Consider the following 20,720-nt stretch of genomic DNA (forward strand, 5'->3'; position numbering starts at 1 on the left):
CTCATAGCCAGACTCCATTGAGAAAAACTGTAATTTTACTTGCTGAACACAGGAGCTGATGGTTAGTTTCAGTTAGGTATTTTGTGTTATTGTGTGGCTTTAGTGAATCTAAGCTAGCCCTTTAAAACACAAAGTTCACACAATAACAAACAAACAAACTGACTGGGGTAGCGGTAGACCAGCAGCTCCAGTACTCAGCAAGCTAAATTACTGTTTTTGTCAATGGAGTCTGGTTTTCAAGACAGCAGAAGTAAGTTTTACTCTAACTGAATTATTAACAGTGCGGTTTTAGCAAAAATTTATGTTTGGTAAGTATTGAGCTTCTGTCTTAATAAATGAGACTGCACAGTCGCTGTGCTAACTAAGGGTACAACATCGTAAGCTCTGTGAATGGATGTTTTGATATAGTTTTGTTTTTGTTAAACCTGGACCCCCATGAGTTCAGTTTATCAAGAATCCTCTCTGTTTTTGGATTCAATGTTCACCAAAAGCATACGAGAAAAAAGTTTTATCCACATATTCAACACAACACAGGGTGAGTAACTGACATACAAACAGTCATTTGTTTTGTTAAGCAGTCCTTTAAAAGCCTATACCCACATGGTATCAGCACTGGAGACAAAATGTACACTGATCTGACTTCTTTGATTTCAGTTATTGATAAGGCAGTGCTCAGCTGTTAATGTGTGGATCGATAATGGCAAGAAATACAAGTCTCTTTCTCAATATCTAATAAAAGTCCACTGAGAGTCATTCCTCTAAAATAACCAAATAAGATTGAGTTCCGAAAATTCCTCCTAAGGCCAAAGAAGAAAGAGAACAAACACAAGGAAAGACCTGTCATTGCTTGTTAGTAGACTACAATATGCCTGAGGACATTCTGATGTATGGTGTGTATCTCCTTTTCGGCCCATAAAATTCCATTTGTCTCCACTGTAGACTTATATCTCCCACTCTCATCCAACAAAAATACTTTATAGAGGAAGATAATGCATATCTAAATTTTATAAATGGACAAAATGGGATAATGGAGTGTGTGCTGTATATATTGTGACAATGAATGAGGGCAACATTAAAATTGATTTCTCTGTACGTGGACATAATCGATTTTCCATCAAATTATAATGAAATTACTGCACCGAAATAGTTTTATTCTTATTGAAAGTACCAAATGTTCAGGACTTAAAATTGATTAATTCAATTCAAACTCACAACCCTTATGCAAAAAGTGCCCAGACAATCTAACTCATACATTGCTTGTGTTTTTTTTTTCTTAATCCTTAACAGCAATTTTTAATAAAAATATGTTACACAATAAGGGTCTGTTTGCTTAAAAATCCAGGCTGGCAATGATTTTTGTCCTTTATACTAACAAGGGACAAAATAGGACGTCACATAAAATTGGGTAGTCTTGGTCATGCAAATAGATTTTGCTAATGTAACTATAATTTCATGGTTTATTTTATGGGAAAAAAATGTGACATCATCATTGCTGAAAGGTTAGTGACATATAGTTTAATAATTTCCATATAATTTGATTGAATGTAAAAAGATTTTTAAAAAAAACCTCTCCAATTTCCTTTCCAGTCATGCCAAGAACGGCATAGGAGGCTGATTTCATGAGCTTGATTTAAGTTTGTATTAAGTCTGGAACTTGGAATATATTAACCCTTTAACACTTGGATCACCATCAATTTTCTTGTGCTGTTTTCAGATGCCTTTTACCAACTTTTAAACCTCTGAAACCTTAAAAAAATGTTTTAATTGTTTTATTTTTTCAGGTTTCAGGACCCCCAACCCCCCACCCACACAAAAAGGTAAAAGGTGATAAAAAAAAAAAGTAGGGCTGAACGATTATTTTTGATCAATTACTCATCAATTATTTTTTCGATTAATCAATTAATCTATAGATTTTTTTTTCATTGATCTAATTATTATTTTGGTATTACTCAATTATTATAACGCATTTACCAAAAATAATATTTTAAAATTTGTCATACACTGCAGGGCATTATTCCCCAACAAAAAAATAGTCCAGTCTTAACTGGTAATCTGTGTTTTACAGTTTGATATAAAGTCTCTTCAAAATAAAATTAATGCCAGAGCTCAAGCAAAAGGAATGTAGAGCAATCTACATTTAGCAATCAAACAGCAAAATATATAAAACAATGTAAAATTCAAGCCACTTAATAAAACATTTACTCTTTGTTACAGTAACAAACCTCAAATGTAGCAGTCCAACAAAACATCTTACAGTAAAATCAGTGCAACTGGAATAACACTATAACTTTTCTCTAACAGAAATAATTATAACCAGTACATTCTTTCTGCATCAAAATAGTCCAGCCTTATCGTTGCCTGCTGATAGGAGTGCTGTATTTTCATATTTATAAGCACATATTCCACTCATTTATGAAGTTACACAAGCTCCTGCACAGCTGACAACATCGTGCTGTAAATGTTTCAAAGTAAAATGCATTGTATCAGCAACTGATGGCATTCTGTCCACAGAGACACAGTCAGATAGCTTTTGTTTTGAAAGGGACATAAGGAAGTTGAGGTAAAACAAACACATTTGTATTTCCTCCTTAAACTGCAGAATAAAGTGGTATAGAGTCAACAAACGTGAGCGTCTCGCGCAAAAAAAGAGCAAGTTTCTCTAGATGTGCTGCAGCTGACACGCAGCTCAGACAGCCTGACAACCGCTGCTCGGGCGCACAGTGTGCACGATCTAACCTGATACAGGAGCGCGGAAACAAAAAACAACATGCCCGGAGCTGCTCACGCTCACATTATGCGCGCTATGTGAAACGGTACAACGCGTCGACGCGTGTTATGTGAATTGACGTATTCACGTAATCGATGACCTTTGATTACATCGATCACGTGTTTGCTGGGGGGATGATAAGATGTTATCAAAAAGTGAGTGAAAAAATGTATATATATATATATATATATATATATATATATAATTATGCAAAATGCATTTAATTTTTTTCATTTTCTTGTTGTTTTTTTATTTAATTCATCATGTATTTGTTTTTACTTTTTTAGTTTTTATTTTAAGGTCATCTTCTTGTAATTTTTTAATTAATTTCTTGCTAATTTCGGGGCCATTTCTTGTTAAGTTGCATGTTGCCCTCTCCAATGTTTTTTAAATAAATCTAACCAGTATACTCAAGTTTCAAAGGGTTGATTGTTTAGGTTTCCAATAAATCTAGAATTGTTTTTACCTTTGAAATTTTGGATACAAAATTAGACTTATCACATACTGTATGTCTCTCCACATAAGTATGTAATGTAAAGGCTGGTAAATCAATCCCGTTAAATCCCTGTAAGGCCTTTAAGAAAGAGCCTACCTGTTTTTTGCTGTGAAGCAATTACTTTGCAAAGCAGTAAGACAACAGGAGTCAGTGGGGGCTGAGATACCTATAATGAACAAGCAGAGCAAATTCTGTCAACTTTCTGCACCCAAGGTACCACAGAACCAGATCCTGGGATCAAAAATCAATGGACAGAATTGACTCAAGTGAAACAAATTAACTGCACGAGCCACTAAGTCCCTGTTTATAAACCTGATAAACTAGTTCAAGTCTTGATAAACAGACAACCTCTAGCTTTTCTGCAGTGGCTTATTTTCTAATATAATGCTTAGGCTATTCAAAAACAACTGCAGCTCAAGTTCTTCTGTATTCTGTGTCTTGTTTTAAAAGATACTTATAATGCTGAGGCTAAAGTACATTTTGTTTTTGACGATACTCACAGTAGCAGACAATTATTGTGTGTGCCATTTTTAGAAATAGAGCCAGAACAGAGTCAGGATGAGGTCAACAATAAGGTTCATGTGCATACTTTCTGTTGACTGAGGGTTTCTAAGCAACACTGGAACTATTCACACCATGTTCCCAACTTTATACAAGCATCAATAATGCACATAGTTATGAAATACTGAAAATAACATAAATACTTTACATTACAGTGGGTCTAATTCATCGTCCAGGCCCACAGTAGACTTTGGTATTCCAGAGTCTGTTGATTTTCCATTCAGTTTTTCCATTTCTTTTTTCATGGTGTTTGCAGCAACAGCAGCACCTACTGTACTGTAGCAGCCGTGGCCTTTGCTGTTATCTCACATAAATCAGATAGACACCCACAGCAGATGAGACACTTCTGAGAGATCTCCTAAGTGCGTGTGTTGGTCTGAAAAGCTTTCAACAGCAGTCGTTGCACTTTGCGATTACACTGAAGTTGAATTTTTTCTTCTTTCTTTCTTTGACAGTGTATCATTCTGAGTCATTCCACAGTTTGATTGACTTGGACTGACTGAGCACTTTTACAAATTATGTGGATGAAACCATTTCATATTTTTTAAAATATAAATACTCATCAAAAAAAGGGAATAGGTTTTCCTACATTTCCTTACACTTAACACTTGGAGAGCAGAACAGTAAGTGACAACCACATAATAAAGGCGACTTTCGTTTTCCCTTGAGAGGTTTAATTTTACTCCATCATGCCTTGATCTGCTTCAAGAACCACACAGGACCCAGAAGTTGAATTGTCAGTACTGCAAATTACTTAAATGTGCTAATATCCACCTCTGTTTTATTTTCTGCTGTACCTCTGCAGCCAGATGAGCCTCGCAGGCGGTGACATAAGCAAGATATGACACTGCAAAATAGTAAACAGTGTGAAGATGGAATACAACTGTTAGAGCGGGGTTGATAAAGCCATTTCTTTGGTTAAGCTTGTTGTTTTGTCAATAAGGTCCGAGTTATCTTTACAGATATCCTCAGATAGCCTCACCGTTTCTCCTCCACATCCCCATGCCTCTCTTGAATCACTTTCACTAACTCCATGGGGAGGCAAGATTTACACTTTGAAGACTACTGTTTCAAATGCTTTCGATTAGATAACAACAACACTCCAAGAGCTTATGCAAATGAAGTCACAGGCCTGTTTTACCTTCAGCGAACATTTAGAAAAGAATATATACGACAGTATACTATGATACTGAAGCGGCTCTCACACTGTCAGCCTTCATACAAGAGACTAACTCCATCTGTCGCTGTAGCAGCTTTAGGCTGATCAGAGCTCATTTTGCTGCTTGCTGAGTCGTTTTGTTTTTTTTAATTGTTACTGAACAGCACAGAATCACCTGTCCTTAGCTTAACCAGTATTTAACTGTGAAGTGAACTCACGGATCTGTACCTTAAAATGTGCATAAAAACGGACGGGCGGCGGTCACTTACTCTGGCTCAGATTAACCCCTTGAAAGCTGGAGCAACATCTTTTTTGTGCTGCAATCAGACACCTTTAACCCTTTGACATCTGAGCAGATTGGTTTGGTTTCTTTTGAAAACATGTCTCAAAGGCACTGAGCAACTTGGCAAGAGATGTGCCGCAAATTGCTAGAAATAAGGAAAATATGACAAGAAATTAGTTTTAAAAAGAGAAAGAGAGAGGTGATTTATTAGACTTTAAAAATAATACAAAAGGAAAAAAATACCAGAAAACTATAGATTATTATTATAATTATTATAATTATTATTATTATTATTATTATTATTATTATTATTATTATTATTGTTATTATTATTGTCATCATCATCATCAAATATTTTATCTATATATTTATTGATTTTGCTGTTGTTGTCATTTTCTTTTGTTTTCTTTTTTTTACCTTTCTTTAACCTTTTTTTCCTTTCTTTCTTTCCTGTAATTCATAACTTGTAACTTCTGTCTGTGTTTTTGGAAGAAATCAAATCAGTTTTCATAGGTTTCAAAGGGTTAAAGGCCTTCTCATACCGAGTCCTATGTTTTCATCCGAAATTGATGTATGACTAACAATAAATACAAAATAATATAAATACAACGTTGCATTGATCACATTTGCACACTGAGTCTAAAACTTTGGTCTGTCATTAAGGTTTTCAGAACAGGTTCGATTTTCTGCTTTTTTATATCCGTCAAAAGTCTTTGGAGAGTGTTTGACCAAGACTAAGAAAAGAAAATGTGGTGGCAGGACACATCCACAACAAGACAGGGAAATGGAGCGCACAGCATCCTTCCATAACTCAGGTCACTTTTAACAGGTCAGATGGTGATATTCAGGTGATGATGAGGATGTGGACCGCACACGGACAGAAAGAGCTAAAGTGTGAAGACAGAGTCGACAGCTCAGTCCCTTTGTGAAGCTGCAGTGCCAAATGCAAGATACAGGGAGAGACTGGTGACAGCCAGAGAGGTACCTCCAGAGGAGAGAAGAAAGGGTGCAAATGTATCTTTACATATTGTCTTGTATTGTGAATTTTCACAATGAATAGAACAATAAAATGCATCAGACTCAGTGTGCAAGATTTCTGTGTGCAGCCTTTTGTTTCAGATGATGGATTAAAAAAACACATCCAAAAAAGAGGGACTCATTGTGCAAAGACCTTAAGGGTGGGAGGCTGTTCTAAAACAGTTCGTTACTCACAGGGAAGCAGAGATCCCTGTGGGTATATAAGAACCTCAGAAAGAGGAGAAATCACAGGGAGTACCACCAGCCGTTCCAGGAGCTTCCCCTGGATGACAGTTGGTGCAAGGCTTATTCAAGGATGAGTTGGGGACAGTTTGACAATCAGCTGTCCATCAGTGGGCCTAATTACAGTTGGTAAAATGTAAGAAAGTAGTTGAGGCAACAATTTGTGCAGAGCTATGTCTTGCAGCTTGCCTAGGGCCATGCCGAAAGTTAGTTAGTTAGCCTCACATAAACCATGTGGACTACTACTTGTTGGCATTCCAACCACAGAGGGTCTGCTTCTCAATTCAATTGGACTGATTGGACAATGGAATAAAACTTTTTTTTTCTGCTCTGAGTTTTTTAGTTATTTTAACTTCAGGGGTTTAGGGCGCTCCTGTAGAAACGCAGGTCGAGTACATAGAAAAGCGCAAGGCTCTCAGCAACACAAAAGCAACAAGAAAAACAATTCACACTCATTGAATTCACTGCAAAATAGCCACCCCAGGATGCTAAAACACACTCTTACCTTTGAACAAAGATATGTCATCCTGAGACAGCTATCCTGTTGGTTTTACTGCATTGTTGCTTTCTGAACAGTACATTATTATCCTGTCTATACAAGAAGATATAATTGCAACATTGCAATTGTGCAAGCTGCAACAGTGTAGACGGAATTAGATATCAAGTATGTGAATAAAAACACCTAGTTACACCCTCTTGAATGTAAAACACCACATGGACAATAATCAAAGGTAAAAATCATTTAAAAGCATTTCCTACGAAACAGTTCTTGCGGAAATAAGTATTACCTTTTGAAATGACACTGGAATTTAAAGGACTTTGATGGAAAGACTGTCAAAGCTATAGTGAGACCAAGGCTGCTGCTTACCACAACATCAACACAACACAGCAACCTATGCATCTGTAGCATGCAAACTGTCACTTTTCAAAACTCTTTCACAGGAGCTATAGAAAGGTAACACCTTGTATATGCACCGGTTGTTATGGCTGTTTCCTTATCAAAATACAAGTCTTACTCCCACGACAACACGTAATGCATTCAGTATCTAAAAGTACTTAAAGACAAGGCTCAAAAGTTGAGAAACAGTTGTTTCCCTTTAATGGTATGGTCTAATGAGCGGATGAGTGAGGTCAGCGCAGTGTGTTTGACTCTCAGAAACAAAGCTCGGAGAGAGTCACAGAGTGCATGAACCCTCCTCTGGTGGCTTGAAAGAAACATTAAAAGGGCAGAACCCATTAGACTGGCAAACACATGCTCGAGACTGAGCAAGGGAAATGCTTGATCTGGAACTGAAAAATTGTCACTTTATTGCTAATCACACCAGTTAAGATTTTACACAAGAAATCTCATTTTGGTGGATGTAGCATTGCCCTGCCATGTTGAAATGTTGATTTCTACTGGGCCACTAGTGACATTAACACAGCATTTATCAAGTGGTATCTGTCAGGCTAATCAAACCTGCTATTCAAATGATCTCATGTAAATAGATGCAACTGTGAAACTCCAGCAGTAATGTGGCCTTGTCACCAGCTGAGGCTTCTCTGAGAGCTGCTGCTGTTTACAGCCACTATAGACCTTTAGTGAAAAGGTATGAAAAACCCTGTCAAATATGTGACACTCAATGGCCTCACAAAAAAGGAAAGCTCAATGAGCCATGACATCTTCACTTTGACTCAGATTTCTATGCAAAATTCATTAATTGAAAGATGTGAATTCCTCCTTTTTTCCAAGTGTGACACGCCACAAGACATCTCTCACATCCATAAATGATGTTACCCCAGCTGTGTCACACTTACTATTGCTGTGCCATTACAGTAGATTTTAGTGTGTATGGTACCATAATCCATAATATCTGTGCTTTAGAAGATTATTCTTTCTAATTATTTCCTTCTATCACCTGCACTACCCTTGAAATTCCCTACCTGAAAGGCCACTGATGACAGACAGGAGGAGAAATGGTTTCCATGGTGACCCCATACTTGTTGAAGAGGGTCCCTTCTGCAAGAATGTTAGCAGGTCTGCTTCTTCATTAAAGCTGTGCCTACAAACAGAGAAAAAAACATCAGTTAGTGGGAGGATGTACAGTATGTCATCCAGTATATACAGTCTGGTTACCACATACAGTACATCCAGATGCACACCGCAGAACTCAACAACTGTCAATCTGAATCACTGTGCTGATCTCACTAAGTGACATTTTTGCAATTTGGCTCATTAACAGATGGATAATGAAGGATTATTTAATTTATTTAATGTCAAATAAAATAGGTAGGACTTTTTCTTAGCATAGGTGGGAGCATATGTTCCCATAAAACAGCAGTTTTTGTTGGCAGTAATTGATGTAAAGAAAGAGAAGTTTGTGAATTTTACAGAGCCTGTGTTTTTCTTGCTATTTACAGAACATACTGTATGTGGTACATAAGCATTATTACCATTCAAACTAGGGAAATGTTGTCTAAATCAGCATATGGATTATTAAGTTATGGCCAAAGGCCTGTTTTGTGAGGTCACAGTGACCTTTGAACAAATTCAAATCAGTCAATTGATTGTGTTTACTGACCTGTTCATGATCAGATGTCTGGAGTATCCCGTTTATGTATTTGAGCATGTAAACACTTTATTCTGTTAATTAGAAACCCAAATATGATAACTGGAGAACTCTAAAAGAAACTCTGGTGTATTGGGGAAGTATGAATAATCCGATTTGTTTGTGCTCAAGTAAGCATCATATCCCGAATATGATCATAACTTGAGTATGCTTCATAAATGGGTTATTCATGTCCCTCTAACAACACTCAGTGTTGGACTCCCAGTGAATATTTGTACCAAAATTAAACAAAAATTGGTCATGGTCTTCTTAAGATATTCCGTGCACAAGAATCAGAAGGACAATGTCAGATTGACATTCACCTTTGACCTTTTCCTGCCAAAATCTAATGAGTTCATCTTTGTGCGCAAGTGGACATTTGTGCAAAATTTGAAGAAAATCCCTTAAGGGGTTCTTGGGATATCCCAATCATAAGAATGGGATGGATGAATGTACTTAAAGACGCATGCACAACCCAAAAACACAATGCCTCTGGCCACGACTATTGAGGCATACACAGAAGAATAAAAGTAACTTCTAGATATTGAACACAGGTCATGGTGTTCTCCAGGTTGGTCTTCAGTCATGGCTATTGGTCATATCCTTATTTAATCTTGAACTGAAGATTCTAGTAGTATAAAGTGGTCCAATACCAGGAGCTGTTTCCCTCGCCCGGACACGGGTCACCGGGGCCGCCCCCTGGAGCCAAGCTTGGGGGTGGGGCTCGATGGCGAGCGCCTGGTGGCCGGGCCTTTACCCATGGGGCCCGGCCGGGCACAGCCCGAAGAGGTGACATGGGACCTGGGCTCACCACCCATGGGAGGGGCCATAAGGGTCAGGTGCAGTGTGAGTTGGGCGGCAGCCGAAGGCGGGGACCTTGGCGGTCCGATCCTCGGCTGCAGAAGCTAGCTCTGGGGATGTGGAATGTCACCTCTCTGGCGGAGGAGCCTGAGCTGGTGCGCGAGGTTATAGTCTAGATATAGTCGGCCTCACCTCGATACACAGCATGGGCTCCAGAACCAGTCTTCTCAAGAGGGGTTGGACTCTCTTCCACTCTGGAGTTGCCACTGGTGAGAGGCGCCGGGCAGGAGTGGCAATACTTATTGCCCCCCGGCTCGGTGCCTGTACGTTGGAGTTTACCCCGGTGAATGAGAGGGTAGCCTCCCTCCGCCTTCGGGTTGGGGGACGGATCCTGACTGTTGTTTGTGCCTATGGTCCAAGCAGCAGTTCAGAGTATCCACCCTTTTTGGAGTCCTTAGAGGGGGTGCTGGAGAGTGCTCCTTCTGGGGACTCCCTCGTTCTGCTGGGGGATTTCAACGCTCACGTTGGCAACAACAGTGAGACCTGGAGGACCGTGATTGGCGGGAATGGCCCCTCCGATCTGAACCCGAGTGGTGTTTTGTTATTGGACTTCTGTGCTCGCCACTGATTGTCCATAATGCACACCATGTTCAAGCATAAGAGTGTCCATATGCGCACTTGGCATCAGGACACCCTTGGCCGCAGTTCGATGATCGACTTTGTAGTCGTATCGTCGGACTTGCTGCTGTATGTCTTGGACACTCGGGTGAAGAGAGGGGCGGAGCTGTCAACTGATCACCACCTGGGGGTGAGCGGGCTCCGATGGTGGGGGAGGATGCCGGTCAGACCTGGCAGACCCAAACGCATTGTGAGGGTCTGCTGGGAACATCTGGCAGAGTCTCCCGTCAGAATGAGCTTCAACTCCCACCTCCGGGAGAGCTTCGACCATGTCCCGGGGGATGCGGGGGACATTGAGTCCGAGTGGGCCATGTTCTGTGCCTCCATTGCTGAGGCGGCCGACCGATGCTGTGGCAGTAAGGTGGTCGGTGCCTGTCGGGACGGCAACACCCGAACCCGCTGGTGGACACCAGCGGTAAGGGGTGCCGTCAAGCTGAAGAAGGAGTCCTATCGGGCCTTCTTGGCCTGTGGGACTCCGGAAGCAGCAGACAGGTACCGACAGGCCAAGCGGAATGCAGTGGCGGCGGTCACCGAGGCGAAAACCCGGGCGTGGGAGGAGTTTGGTGAGGCCATGGAAAACGACTTCCGGACGGTTTCGAAGAGGTTCTGGACCACCATCCGGCATCTCAGGAGGGGGAAGCAGTGCTCTGTCAACACTGTGTATGGTGGGGACTGGACGCTGCTGACCTCGACTCGGGACGTTGTGGATCTGTGGAAGGAATACTTCGAAGACCTCCTCAATCCCACCGACACGCCTTCCGCTGAGGAAGCAGGGCCTGGGGAATCGGGGGTGGGCTCCTCTATCTCTGGGGCTGAGGTTGCCGAGGTGGTTAAAAAGCTCCTCTGTGGCAGGGCCCCAGGGGTGGACGAGGTCTGCCCGGAATTCCTCAAGGCCCTGGATGTTGTGGGGCTGTCGTGGCTTACACGACTCTGCAACATTGCATGGACATCAGGGGCAGTGCCCTTGGACTGGCAGACTGGGGTGGTGGTCCCTCTTTTTAAGAAGGGGGACCAGAGGGTGTGTTCCAACTACAGGGGGATCACACTCCTCAGCCTCCCTGTTAAGGTCTATTCGGGGATACTAGAGAGGAGGGTCCGCCGGATAGTCGAACCCTGGATTCAGGAGGAGCAATGCAGTTTTTACCCCGGTTGTGGAACTGTGGACCAGCCCTGGACCCTTGGCAGGGTCCTTGAGGGTGCATGGGAGTTTGCCCAACCAGTCCACATGTGCTTTGTGGACTTGGAGAAGGCATTCGACCGTGTCCCTCGGGGAGTCCTGTGGGGGGTTCTCCAGGAATATGGGGTTTCGGACCCCCTAATACGGGCTGTCCGTTCCCTGTATGACAGGTGCCAGAGCTTGGTCTGCATTGCCGGCAGTAAGTCGAACTCGCTTCCGGTGAGGGTTGGACTCTGCCAGGGCTGCCCTTTGTCACTGATTCTGTTCATAACTTTTATGGACAGAATTTCTAGGCGCAGCCAGGGTGTTGAGTGGGTCCGGTTTGGTGACCTCCGGATTGGGTCTCTGCTCTTTGCAGATGATGTGGTCCTGTTGGCTTCATCAGGCCGTGACCTTCAGCTCTCACTGGATCGGTTCGCAGCTGAGTGTGAAGCGGCCGGGATGAGAATCAGCACCTCCAAATCCGAGGCCATGGCTCTCAGCCAGAAAAGGGTGGCGTGCCCCCTCCAGATCAGGGACGAAGTCCTGCCCCAAGTGGAGGAGTTTAAGTACCTCGGGGTCTTGTTCACGAGTGAGGTAAGGATGGAGCGGGAGATCGACAGGCGGATCGGTGCAGCGTCTGCAGTAATGCGGACGCTGCATCGATCTGTCGTGGTGAAGAGGGAGCTGAGCCGAAAGGCAAAGCTCTCGATCTACCGGTCGATCTACCCGTTGTCACCTCGTTCCTACCCTCACCTATGGTCACGAGCTTTGGGTAGTGACTGAAAGAACAAGAACGCGGGTACAAGCGGCCGAAATGAGTTTCCTCCATAGGGTGGCTGGGCTCTCCCTTAGAGATAGGGTGAGAAGCTCGGTCATCCGGGAGGAGCTCGGAGAAGAGCCGCTGCTCCTCTGCGTTGAGAGGAGCCCGATGAGGTGGCTCGGGCATCTAATTAGGATGCCTCCAGGACGCCTCCCTGGTGAGGTGTTCAGGGCACGTCCCACAGGTAGGAGGCCCCGGGGAAGACCCAGGACACGCTGGAGAGACTATGTCTCACAGCTGGCCTGGGAACGCCTCGGGGTCCCCCGGGAAGAGCTAGACAAAGTGGCCGGGGAGAGGGAAGTCTGGGCTTCCCTGCTTAGGCTGCTACCCCCGCGACCCGACCCTGGATAAGCGGAAGAAAATGGATGGAAAAATGGATGGATAATATCTCTGGATTCTTGTTTGGGTTTTTTTTTTTTTTTGTGCAGTGAGGAGGTTATGTTTTTTTCAGTTCTGTTTGTCAGCAGAATTACAAAAAAAACTACTAGCCTGATTTTAATGAGACTTGGTTGAATGGTGTGGCATTGGCCAAGGACAAACCTTTTGAATTTTGGAGTGAATCCAAAACATGGGGCAGGTACGTGAATTTCTTTTACTTTCATTGAGATTGCGAGATGGGGCATTTGGTCTTGGCAGGGGTCTGCGCTCTTCGAGTGTCCTTCTAGTTAATGTATGTTGTAGGTTTCGGTTCTTCATGGGTTCTTCACACACTCTCTAATTACCTGAAGTCCATCGCAGCTCTTAAAAGTTCCCTGAATACTACTTAACTGTTAACTTTATAGAATCAATCAGATTGTGACACACAGCACAAACGAGGCTCTGTTATGGATTAGCTCTAATGTTATCTCTAACTTTCACTCATTGTCAGTGTATTCATTTACTTTATACACAAAAGTGAGCAAGTTTTCTGATTTTGCATTAATGAGTTTGTTCTTGTTTCTAGGTTAAGCATGCTTCCAACCTTTAAAGCATATAAAAAGGGAAGGGTAGAGTGATATTTGAAGGTGTTTAAATACCTTCCTGACAAACACACACACACACACACAAACACACAACCACACACACAGACAGACACACACACACACACACACACACACACACACACAGACACACACATTCTCTCATGTTCAGATTAGAGTATCAAACTGGCACATGTACACAGTGTGAATATTTTGAGAATAGCAACACAGTCCTTTGGCATGCAGTCTGAGGAATGTGTTGATGCTGCCGTGAATAAATGACTCTCTGAACAAACATTACATATCCCTTTGGCTTAATACTAGACATTTCCAGAATTAATACAGTCATCTACATAAGCAGTTAAACACACCAAGGTGTCCAAAAAATTACAGACGAGGTGGAGCTCCTGCGTATACAGACACTTACAAGCACAATCTCACACTCAAATCATAAACACCATACCTTACATACTGTCTTCCTATCATTGCTCATTTTTAAAAGTTTGTTTATCTGGTGGTTGGATTAATTTCGCTAGAGACTTAAAGTATTGTTACTGTTGCTACACTGTGTGTTTGTACCTGCAATATATCAAATCTTGCACACAAATTTAACATATATAAAGTTATGTTACTGAGACAGAAAGACACACGACTTTCATCAATAAGATAAGATAAGATAAGATAAACTTTACTGATCCCAACAAATATACCAAAATATACAATATAAATTACTAAATACACACAAGACTATTTTCAGTATATACACCTTTCACTTGCACAAATTTATGGATAAAATTGCACAAAATATTAGCAGCAAAGAATATTAGCAGCAATCAGATTACCTCCACCCTGCATGCACAGACCCTGACAGCAGGACTTACTTGTGCAGCAACAAGGATGTTATCTCTTACTGGCTTAATAAACATTGACGATCCCGTTACCTGACCTATTAACTGAGTCCTAGCAAGATCCCCTGTATAATAATCAGCCATCGCCAGACGATAATGTTGGAATTTCACAATTCTGCAAACCATGAATACCTTACATGTGCATCTTTCATGCATGTCATAACAGCGTTTCAAATGTGACATAGTAGGTAAACGGACTTCTTCATCGGGAGATGGAGGGTATGTTGAACAATGTTCAGCTAGGCACAATGACCACCAAGCTGCCGACCAAAAGAACAACAAAACCAGTTGTGATTTGTCATTGTGTTTCCAGCGTCTTCTTTACTAAATGTGGTGCTTTTTTAGTGACCGTTTGCTGTGTTTCCTGCTGGATTTTTAGCCCCATAATGTGAGTATATTTTAGCAACCCAAGGCTATTTTTCCAGACGCATTTTAGCCCAAAAACGTGGATCTTTTCTATCTTTTTTCCTCTTTTCCAGTGGGGATAGTGCTCCATAAACTAACAATCACTGCATTCCCTCACAGAGTAGTGGTATGACAAGTGGTGGTTTCTCACCAAGACAAGCTTTTTTTAGCAGGGATTGTGCCCTCAAAACCAGGTATTTTAAGCCAAAACAAGATTTATTTCTGACCATAAATAAGGAGTTTTGTGCCTAAACCTGACCACACATTAACCACAGTGTTATTGAAAAGTAATGTCTCAATGTATACAATACATAAAACGGTACAAATGTAATGTTTGAGTGGTTTGCAAAAACTTACAATGTCAACTTTTTTTCTTTTTCTGCTGACCGAGTTTATAATAATCTTACTGGCTACTCTGTAAAAGTCAGATTAAATATGCACAACAACAAATCCAAAGGTTGAGGCTTTTTTGATATTTTACTGCTCTAATCTTCAATGGCACCCTTTAAAGTTCAGCATCAGCACCCGACCACAACAGCAAGCACTGATATTCGGGCAAAATTACCTGTAAACAGTGCATCTGCACCTAAAACTAGAATCTTATTTGCAAACAATGCTAATGGGAGAGAGAGTAAGATCTGCTGACCTTGTTATTCTAGGTCTATTACTTTTCCTTTTGTCTGATATTTTCTCTTTGTCAACAAGTTTGAATGTATACTCCTTTTCTGTGCTTCTCTCTCTCTCTGCTCCTAACAGGCTCTCTCATCTTCATTTCAGTTTTTCTGTCATTTAGATCATTAATGCAGCGGCAGAGACAGCTCTGTGGGTTGAGGAAGGCATGTCCAGATCCAGTAGGAGTCATCATACATTAATGTTTTATGCCTCCTTGTCTTCACCTCACCTCATTTGCTCCCTATCCTCCCAGAATGCACCGGCAATGGCACTAGTGGGTTAAACAATTAGTGACTTAGCAATTAGGCTTTGTGTTATTTAGAGAGAGAGAGAGAGAGAGAAAGAGAGACAAACACAATTATCCATTTCCACCCCTGTAATATACGATGTTTTTGCTGTCCTTCTGCAGGTTGTTCGCCATATGTTATCTGCTATCAATCCACTCTTCTCTGTATGTTTAAGCCTTTTCTTTGGAGCTGGAAATAATTTAACAAACTTCTTAGTTTCACTCTCTCTGCTCATCGATGCAAAGAATTAAATAGTTGAAGGTCTGATGTCTAGACAGACGTCTGCACAGGCCGATGAGAGCTGCTCTCCTTTTCTTGGAAAATCCCTTCGCCTCACCGTGACCTTCAACTTGCACGCAGGAGCATAAAATTAAGACATAGCAGTGTGACAGAACATGAGCAGAAGCCTGTTGCATACATTAAAACATACAAGTAACCTCAGCAAAGGAGGCATTCTCTGTCTTTTCAGCACATTACTCTATTCTCGGCAGCCTGTTGTCAAACAAACTCCTTGGTACAAGTTGGACTGAACAACATCCACATCAGCCACCAGCTGGAAACTGGAATGAAAAGCACATTGATTTCCACAGAAATCCACCAGTAGCTCTGTTTTATCATCTCTGGCCTGCGGTTTGTTTTTACAGAATACATAACAAATTTCCTCCAACAACATGTTCACACCAAACCTCTGTGGCACTGAGAACTGTCATGAAACTACAAATTTTGCATGTTTGACTTGGTTCATTTTGGAAAATAAAACAATACTATTCAACCTCAGATACTACCAAAAAACACGGTAAAGCAAAAGTATTGCAGGAAACAAGTCAAAAAGGCCAAAATTTCAAGTGTGCGATGAAAATGTAGTGGTGTAGAAGTGACAGCCATGTTGAAAAAGCTGTCATAAGAAAATGGACTGAGTGGCAGGGGCAGTTTTGACAGGTGATTTCATGAAGCATTACATCATGAATTCTTAAATGAAAGGTGCATATATATTCTCATATGGGTTCAAAATAAGAAGACATGGAACTTTTGTAAGAGAAAAGACAGTTTTGCCCCTTTCTTCCAGCTTAAAATAGCAATATTTCTCTTGCTGCTAACTGAGATGCTGTTGCTGCAGCAAGAAAATGATCCTTCACCAGTTTCCCAATCTGTCAATTCAGTTTATAAGTAAATGTACTACTTTGGGATGTACAATATTGGATTTTTGCCAATATCATGCCAATATATAACAACTCATTTGGCTGATGATATATCGATATCGATATATCCTCTTTTACCCACCTAATTTTAGCGATCATCAAGTCTCTTCTGTAGTGGAACTAACATCATATTAAGCATACTCTTATCTTGCAGCCCACCAGCAGATGGAGACATAAAATACAATGCTTGTCAGTGTATGTCAAAATAAGAAAAATACTTCAACTCCAGGTTAATGTTTTGAACATGTTCACTTTGTCAATCAAAGATTAATATTGGTTTGTGACATCAGCAGAAGTCAGCATGTTGACCAATTCCGATTATTCATTTTAAAGACGCTATCTGCCGATACCAAAGATGTGCCAGTGTTATCATACATCCCTAGTACTTGCATATTTTTTGTTGTTGAGATATTTAAAATTTGCAGGACTCAGAGTTAATGCTTTGCTTTGTTTTGTTTTTTTCACTTTCCCAGTCATGCAAGTTGGTCAGAAATCAACCTCCTCAAAGTCAGTTTTTACTTTCTCCTATACTAATTATTTTATTCATTAATGCTTAAGCTAACAACAAAGACTAAAGACTACACAGCTCTTGCTGTGGCACTCCTGTGACATTTTTTCGGAAACTTGACATGTCTTTGAATAAAAACCTTGCTTTACCCGCCTTGCTCTTAAACTTGCTGGAAAGTTGGAGTTTCACCCACATCCTTTAACACCACCCAACTAAGCTCCAGTTCCCAGGGTAACTGAAATGCTCACTTGCTCATAAATTCTTTCTTTACCCACCATCATTTCTGCAAGTGCCAAATTGATACTTCTCGTGTGCAATGGTTAATAGAGATGAGAAGGAAGTGAGATGACTCCTTAGCTGCTTTCATCATCCCCCTCCAGAAAGAAACTTGTTAACAATGTGTTTAAAATGGGCTTAAAATGTGTAAGTGAGTTGCTGGATTTAATAGCCTGCGTTGCATTTTACTTTCACTAGGCTATCAGGCAATCCTTGTTGAGTCCTGATTGGGTAATAAAATTCTCAGAAATGTGAGAGATCTTTTATGAATTGGACATTTGTACAATGTAGTCGTTGCCTTCTTGCAGTGCCAAACACATCCTCATGTTACAATATCTAATGTGCACAGTTGATTAACAATTTGATAAGTTACACTGCTTCACTCTCAGTCTGAACGTATAATGCACAGTTTGATGTTTCGTCCCATAAGGAGTGGTGCACCAAGATATCATGTTTCACGGCTCATTCTCAAGCAAGGAGAGGAGCAAAGAATGAGAATCATTTCAGTATTGGTATCAATATATACGTATAGTCTTCATACTTAAAATGTAAGTGGTATCAAATAATCTTTAATATTTTAAATAATAAATAAAATAAAGGTGCAAAATACAGTTTACTGCAAATACACATCAGTTGTAAAGTATAAATCATGATTACAGTGAATCCTCGATGTTCAGAGACAATGCATTATCTTGAAAAAACTACTTCTTTGGTTAGTTGTGACTTACAGTGAGGTTTGGGATGTGAATCTCTCTGATCTCCTGTCAAGTTTGTATCAGAGAGCACTGGTCCCGTGTGTATATCAAATAAAGTTGGTCTTGACTCAGAAAACGTAAAGTTCACCCTCCCTGACTGCTCAATGTCTCACAGAACTCTGCCAGACATGTCCTTTGTGGTCTCAGCTTTCACTTTCCAGTCAACCATAGACTTTATACAGGAAGAAAACTGGTGGAATCATTTCTGATTCACAGGAGACAAACCTATGGAAAACATTCAGGCTTCAGAGCATAATGGCATGAAAATGGGTTCAATTGGGTAGGAATATCTGCCGACAAATGTGGGAAAAACTAGAGCAAAGAAAAAAATTCACACTGCAACAATTATACAGAATTTTTTTTTTTTTTAACCCTTACATACTGTTTGGGTCAAATTTGTCCAGTTTTAAAAATATCATTCTTTTACAAATATCATCCTTTTAGCTTGAAATTTGATACATTTTTCTAAAGTGAAACAAAATGCCGAAAAATGATTTATATTATTATTTTAATCGTAGACTTTTGTACAGGTGCAACAATTCTTTTGAACACTGAGGCTGTTCCAGGACAAATTGTACCTGCACTTATTGAATGGATTTTAGATTTGAAATACTCCACTTATTTAATTCCACCCCTTCTCCCTAAGTCACTGAATTTAATTAACCAGCTTCCCTTTTCATTTAAACCTATACACCTATAAATTAAACATATACAACTACATCCACATACCCAAAATCAATGTCTACAATTTAACATTATTTTTTACAGAAAAAAAGATGAAGATAAACTAGGAAAAAATAAATATTAAGTAACCAAATTAATTCACAGTAGCCCCCTGTAAACATCTGGTGACTGTAAAACCCCTTTTCATCCCTATACCTTGTGAAAATCATATTTTTATACATTATTTTAAACTGGTTTATAAATGAACATTGTTTTACCTCCACTTCTTCTCTGTTCTATAGTTTCATTACACAGACTGCTATACAAAAACATTCCCTGGTGGTATGACCACTGTAAATTTGAAAAATTAAATTTCCCCCTTAAATTGTCATTGTAATGGTTCATTATTGGTTAATGGTAATATATAATATATATATAAAATAATATCTAGATAGCAGTTATGAGGATTTGTTTTTTTATTTTTTTTTTATAGAGGAGCAATGAAGACAGTGTTTGATGGTTGTAAAATGGTTATTCAATAAACCGAACAGCGCCAGAATCTTCTTGCCATTCTTAATTCAGCAAAATACATTTAAATATTTATTTACTTATTTATTTGTTTATTTATTTATTTGTTTGTTTAATCTTTTTAATTCTTAGGTAAAATAAGACATGGTACTGTGTCAGAAGACATCTTTTTCTCCATAAAGGAGAGTTGTAAAACCTAAAAAATACACTCTACCTACTCTCTGAAACATTTATTAAGAATGAATTGCCCAAGTATTAGTATAACATAAGCTATGATACATTCTAACCAGACCTGTGGTTCACAGTTTGATACAGACACTTGTTATGACTAGAGTACTGGGCTGGATCAAAATTTACCTGAACCATACTGTGAAGGTTGAAATATGAACAATATGTAAGGGTTCATTTGAAAAGAGATGATTACTCTCATATCTGTGTTTGCCTAAGAGCAATCTTTTCTGCTTGGTCTTTCATGGAGCAGCCTAAAACAGCATCACCCTTCATAGTGCAAATGTTCCAGGTGTGTGCTCTATACATTAGAGGGCTGTGGAGCTGGACTCTGCCACACTTCTGTCCAGGCGATCACAGCTCAGCCAGATGGTAATTAATGAGGTAGTGTGCAGGGTGCAACAAGGTGCACTGACAGCTCTGAATGTGATGCCTCTGCTCCGTCTCCTGCCTGTGTTTCCACAGTGCTCGTTACACATGAAACAAATGCAGACATGGTTTTTCGGGTTGAAGGTTTGACAAACCAAGTCACACAAACATCGGCTGATAACCACAGTATTCTCATCAGCCACTCGTAGCAGTAGCATCGTGTCATTCAAAGACAATACAAGACAACGACACAGTAATGTGCCTCTGACAGCCTTGTAAAAAATGTATGAGCGATTTCTTGCACTGCAGCGTGAGCCTGTTCTATGGCTTTTCACAAGTATTGTTGAAGTATATGTACCGCTTTTGTCAGCGCTGACATTTTTTTTGTATT

General features: G+C 40.4%; 1 protein-coding gene across 2 annotated transcripts in view; it reads right to left on the reverse strand.

The window, feature by feature from the left end:
• Positions 1–20,720, reverse strand: part of cntn5 (contactin 5) — a 151,772-nt gene that overhangs the window by 94,432 nt on the left and 36,620 nt on the right. For both annotated transcript variants that reach the window (XM_088079196.1, XM_042486509.2), the window contains exon 2: positions 8,450–8,568. In XM_088079196.1, the coding sequence (XP_087935322.1) occupies positions 8,450–8,504 (55 nt within the window). In that variant the 5' untranslated portion in view covers positions 8,505–8,568. The remainder of the gene's footprint in view (positions 1–8,449; positions 8,569–20,720) is intronic.

The sequence above is a fragment of the Plectropomus leopardus genome, chromosome 6 (genome assembly GCF_026936395.1).
Source record: "Plectropomus leopardus strain MGB_pleo_1.0 chromosome 6, ASM2693639v1, whole genome shotgun sequence".
In the NCBI taxonomy this organism is placed as follows: domain Eukaryota; kingdom Metazoa; phylum Chordata; class Actinopteri; order Perciformes; family Serranidae; genus Plectropomus; species Plectropomus leopardus.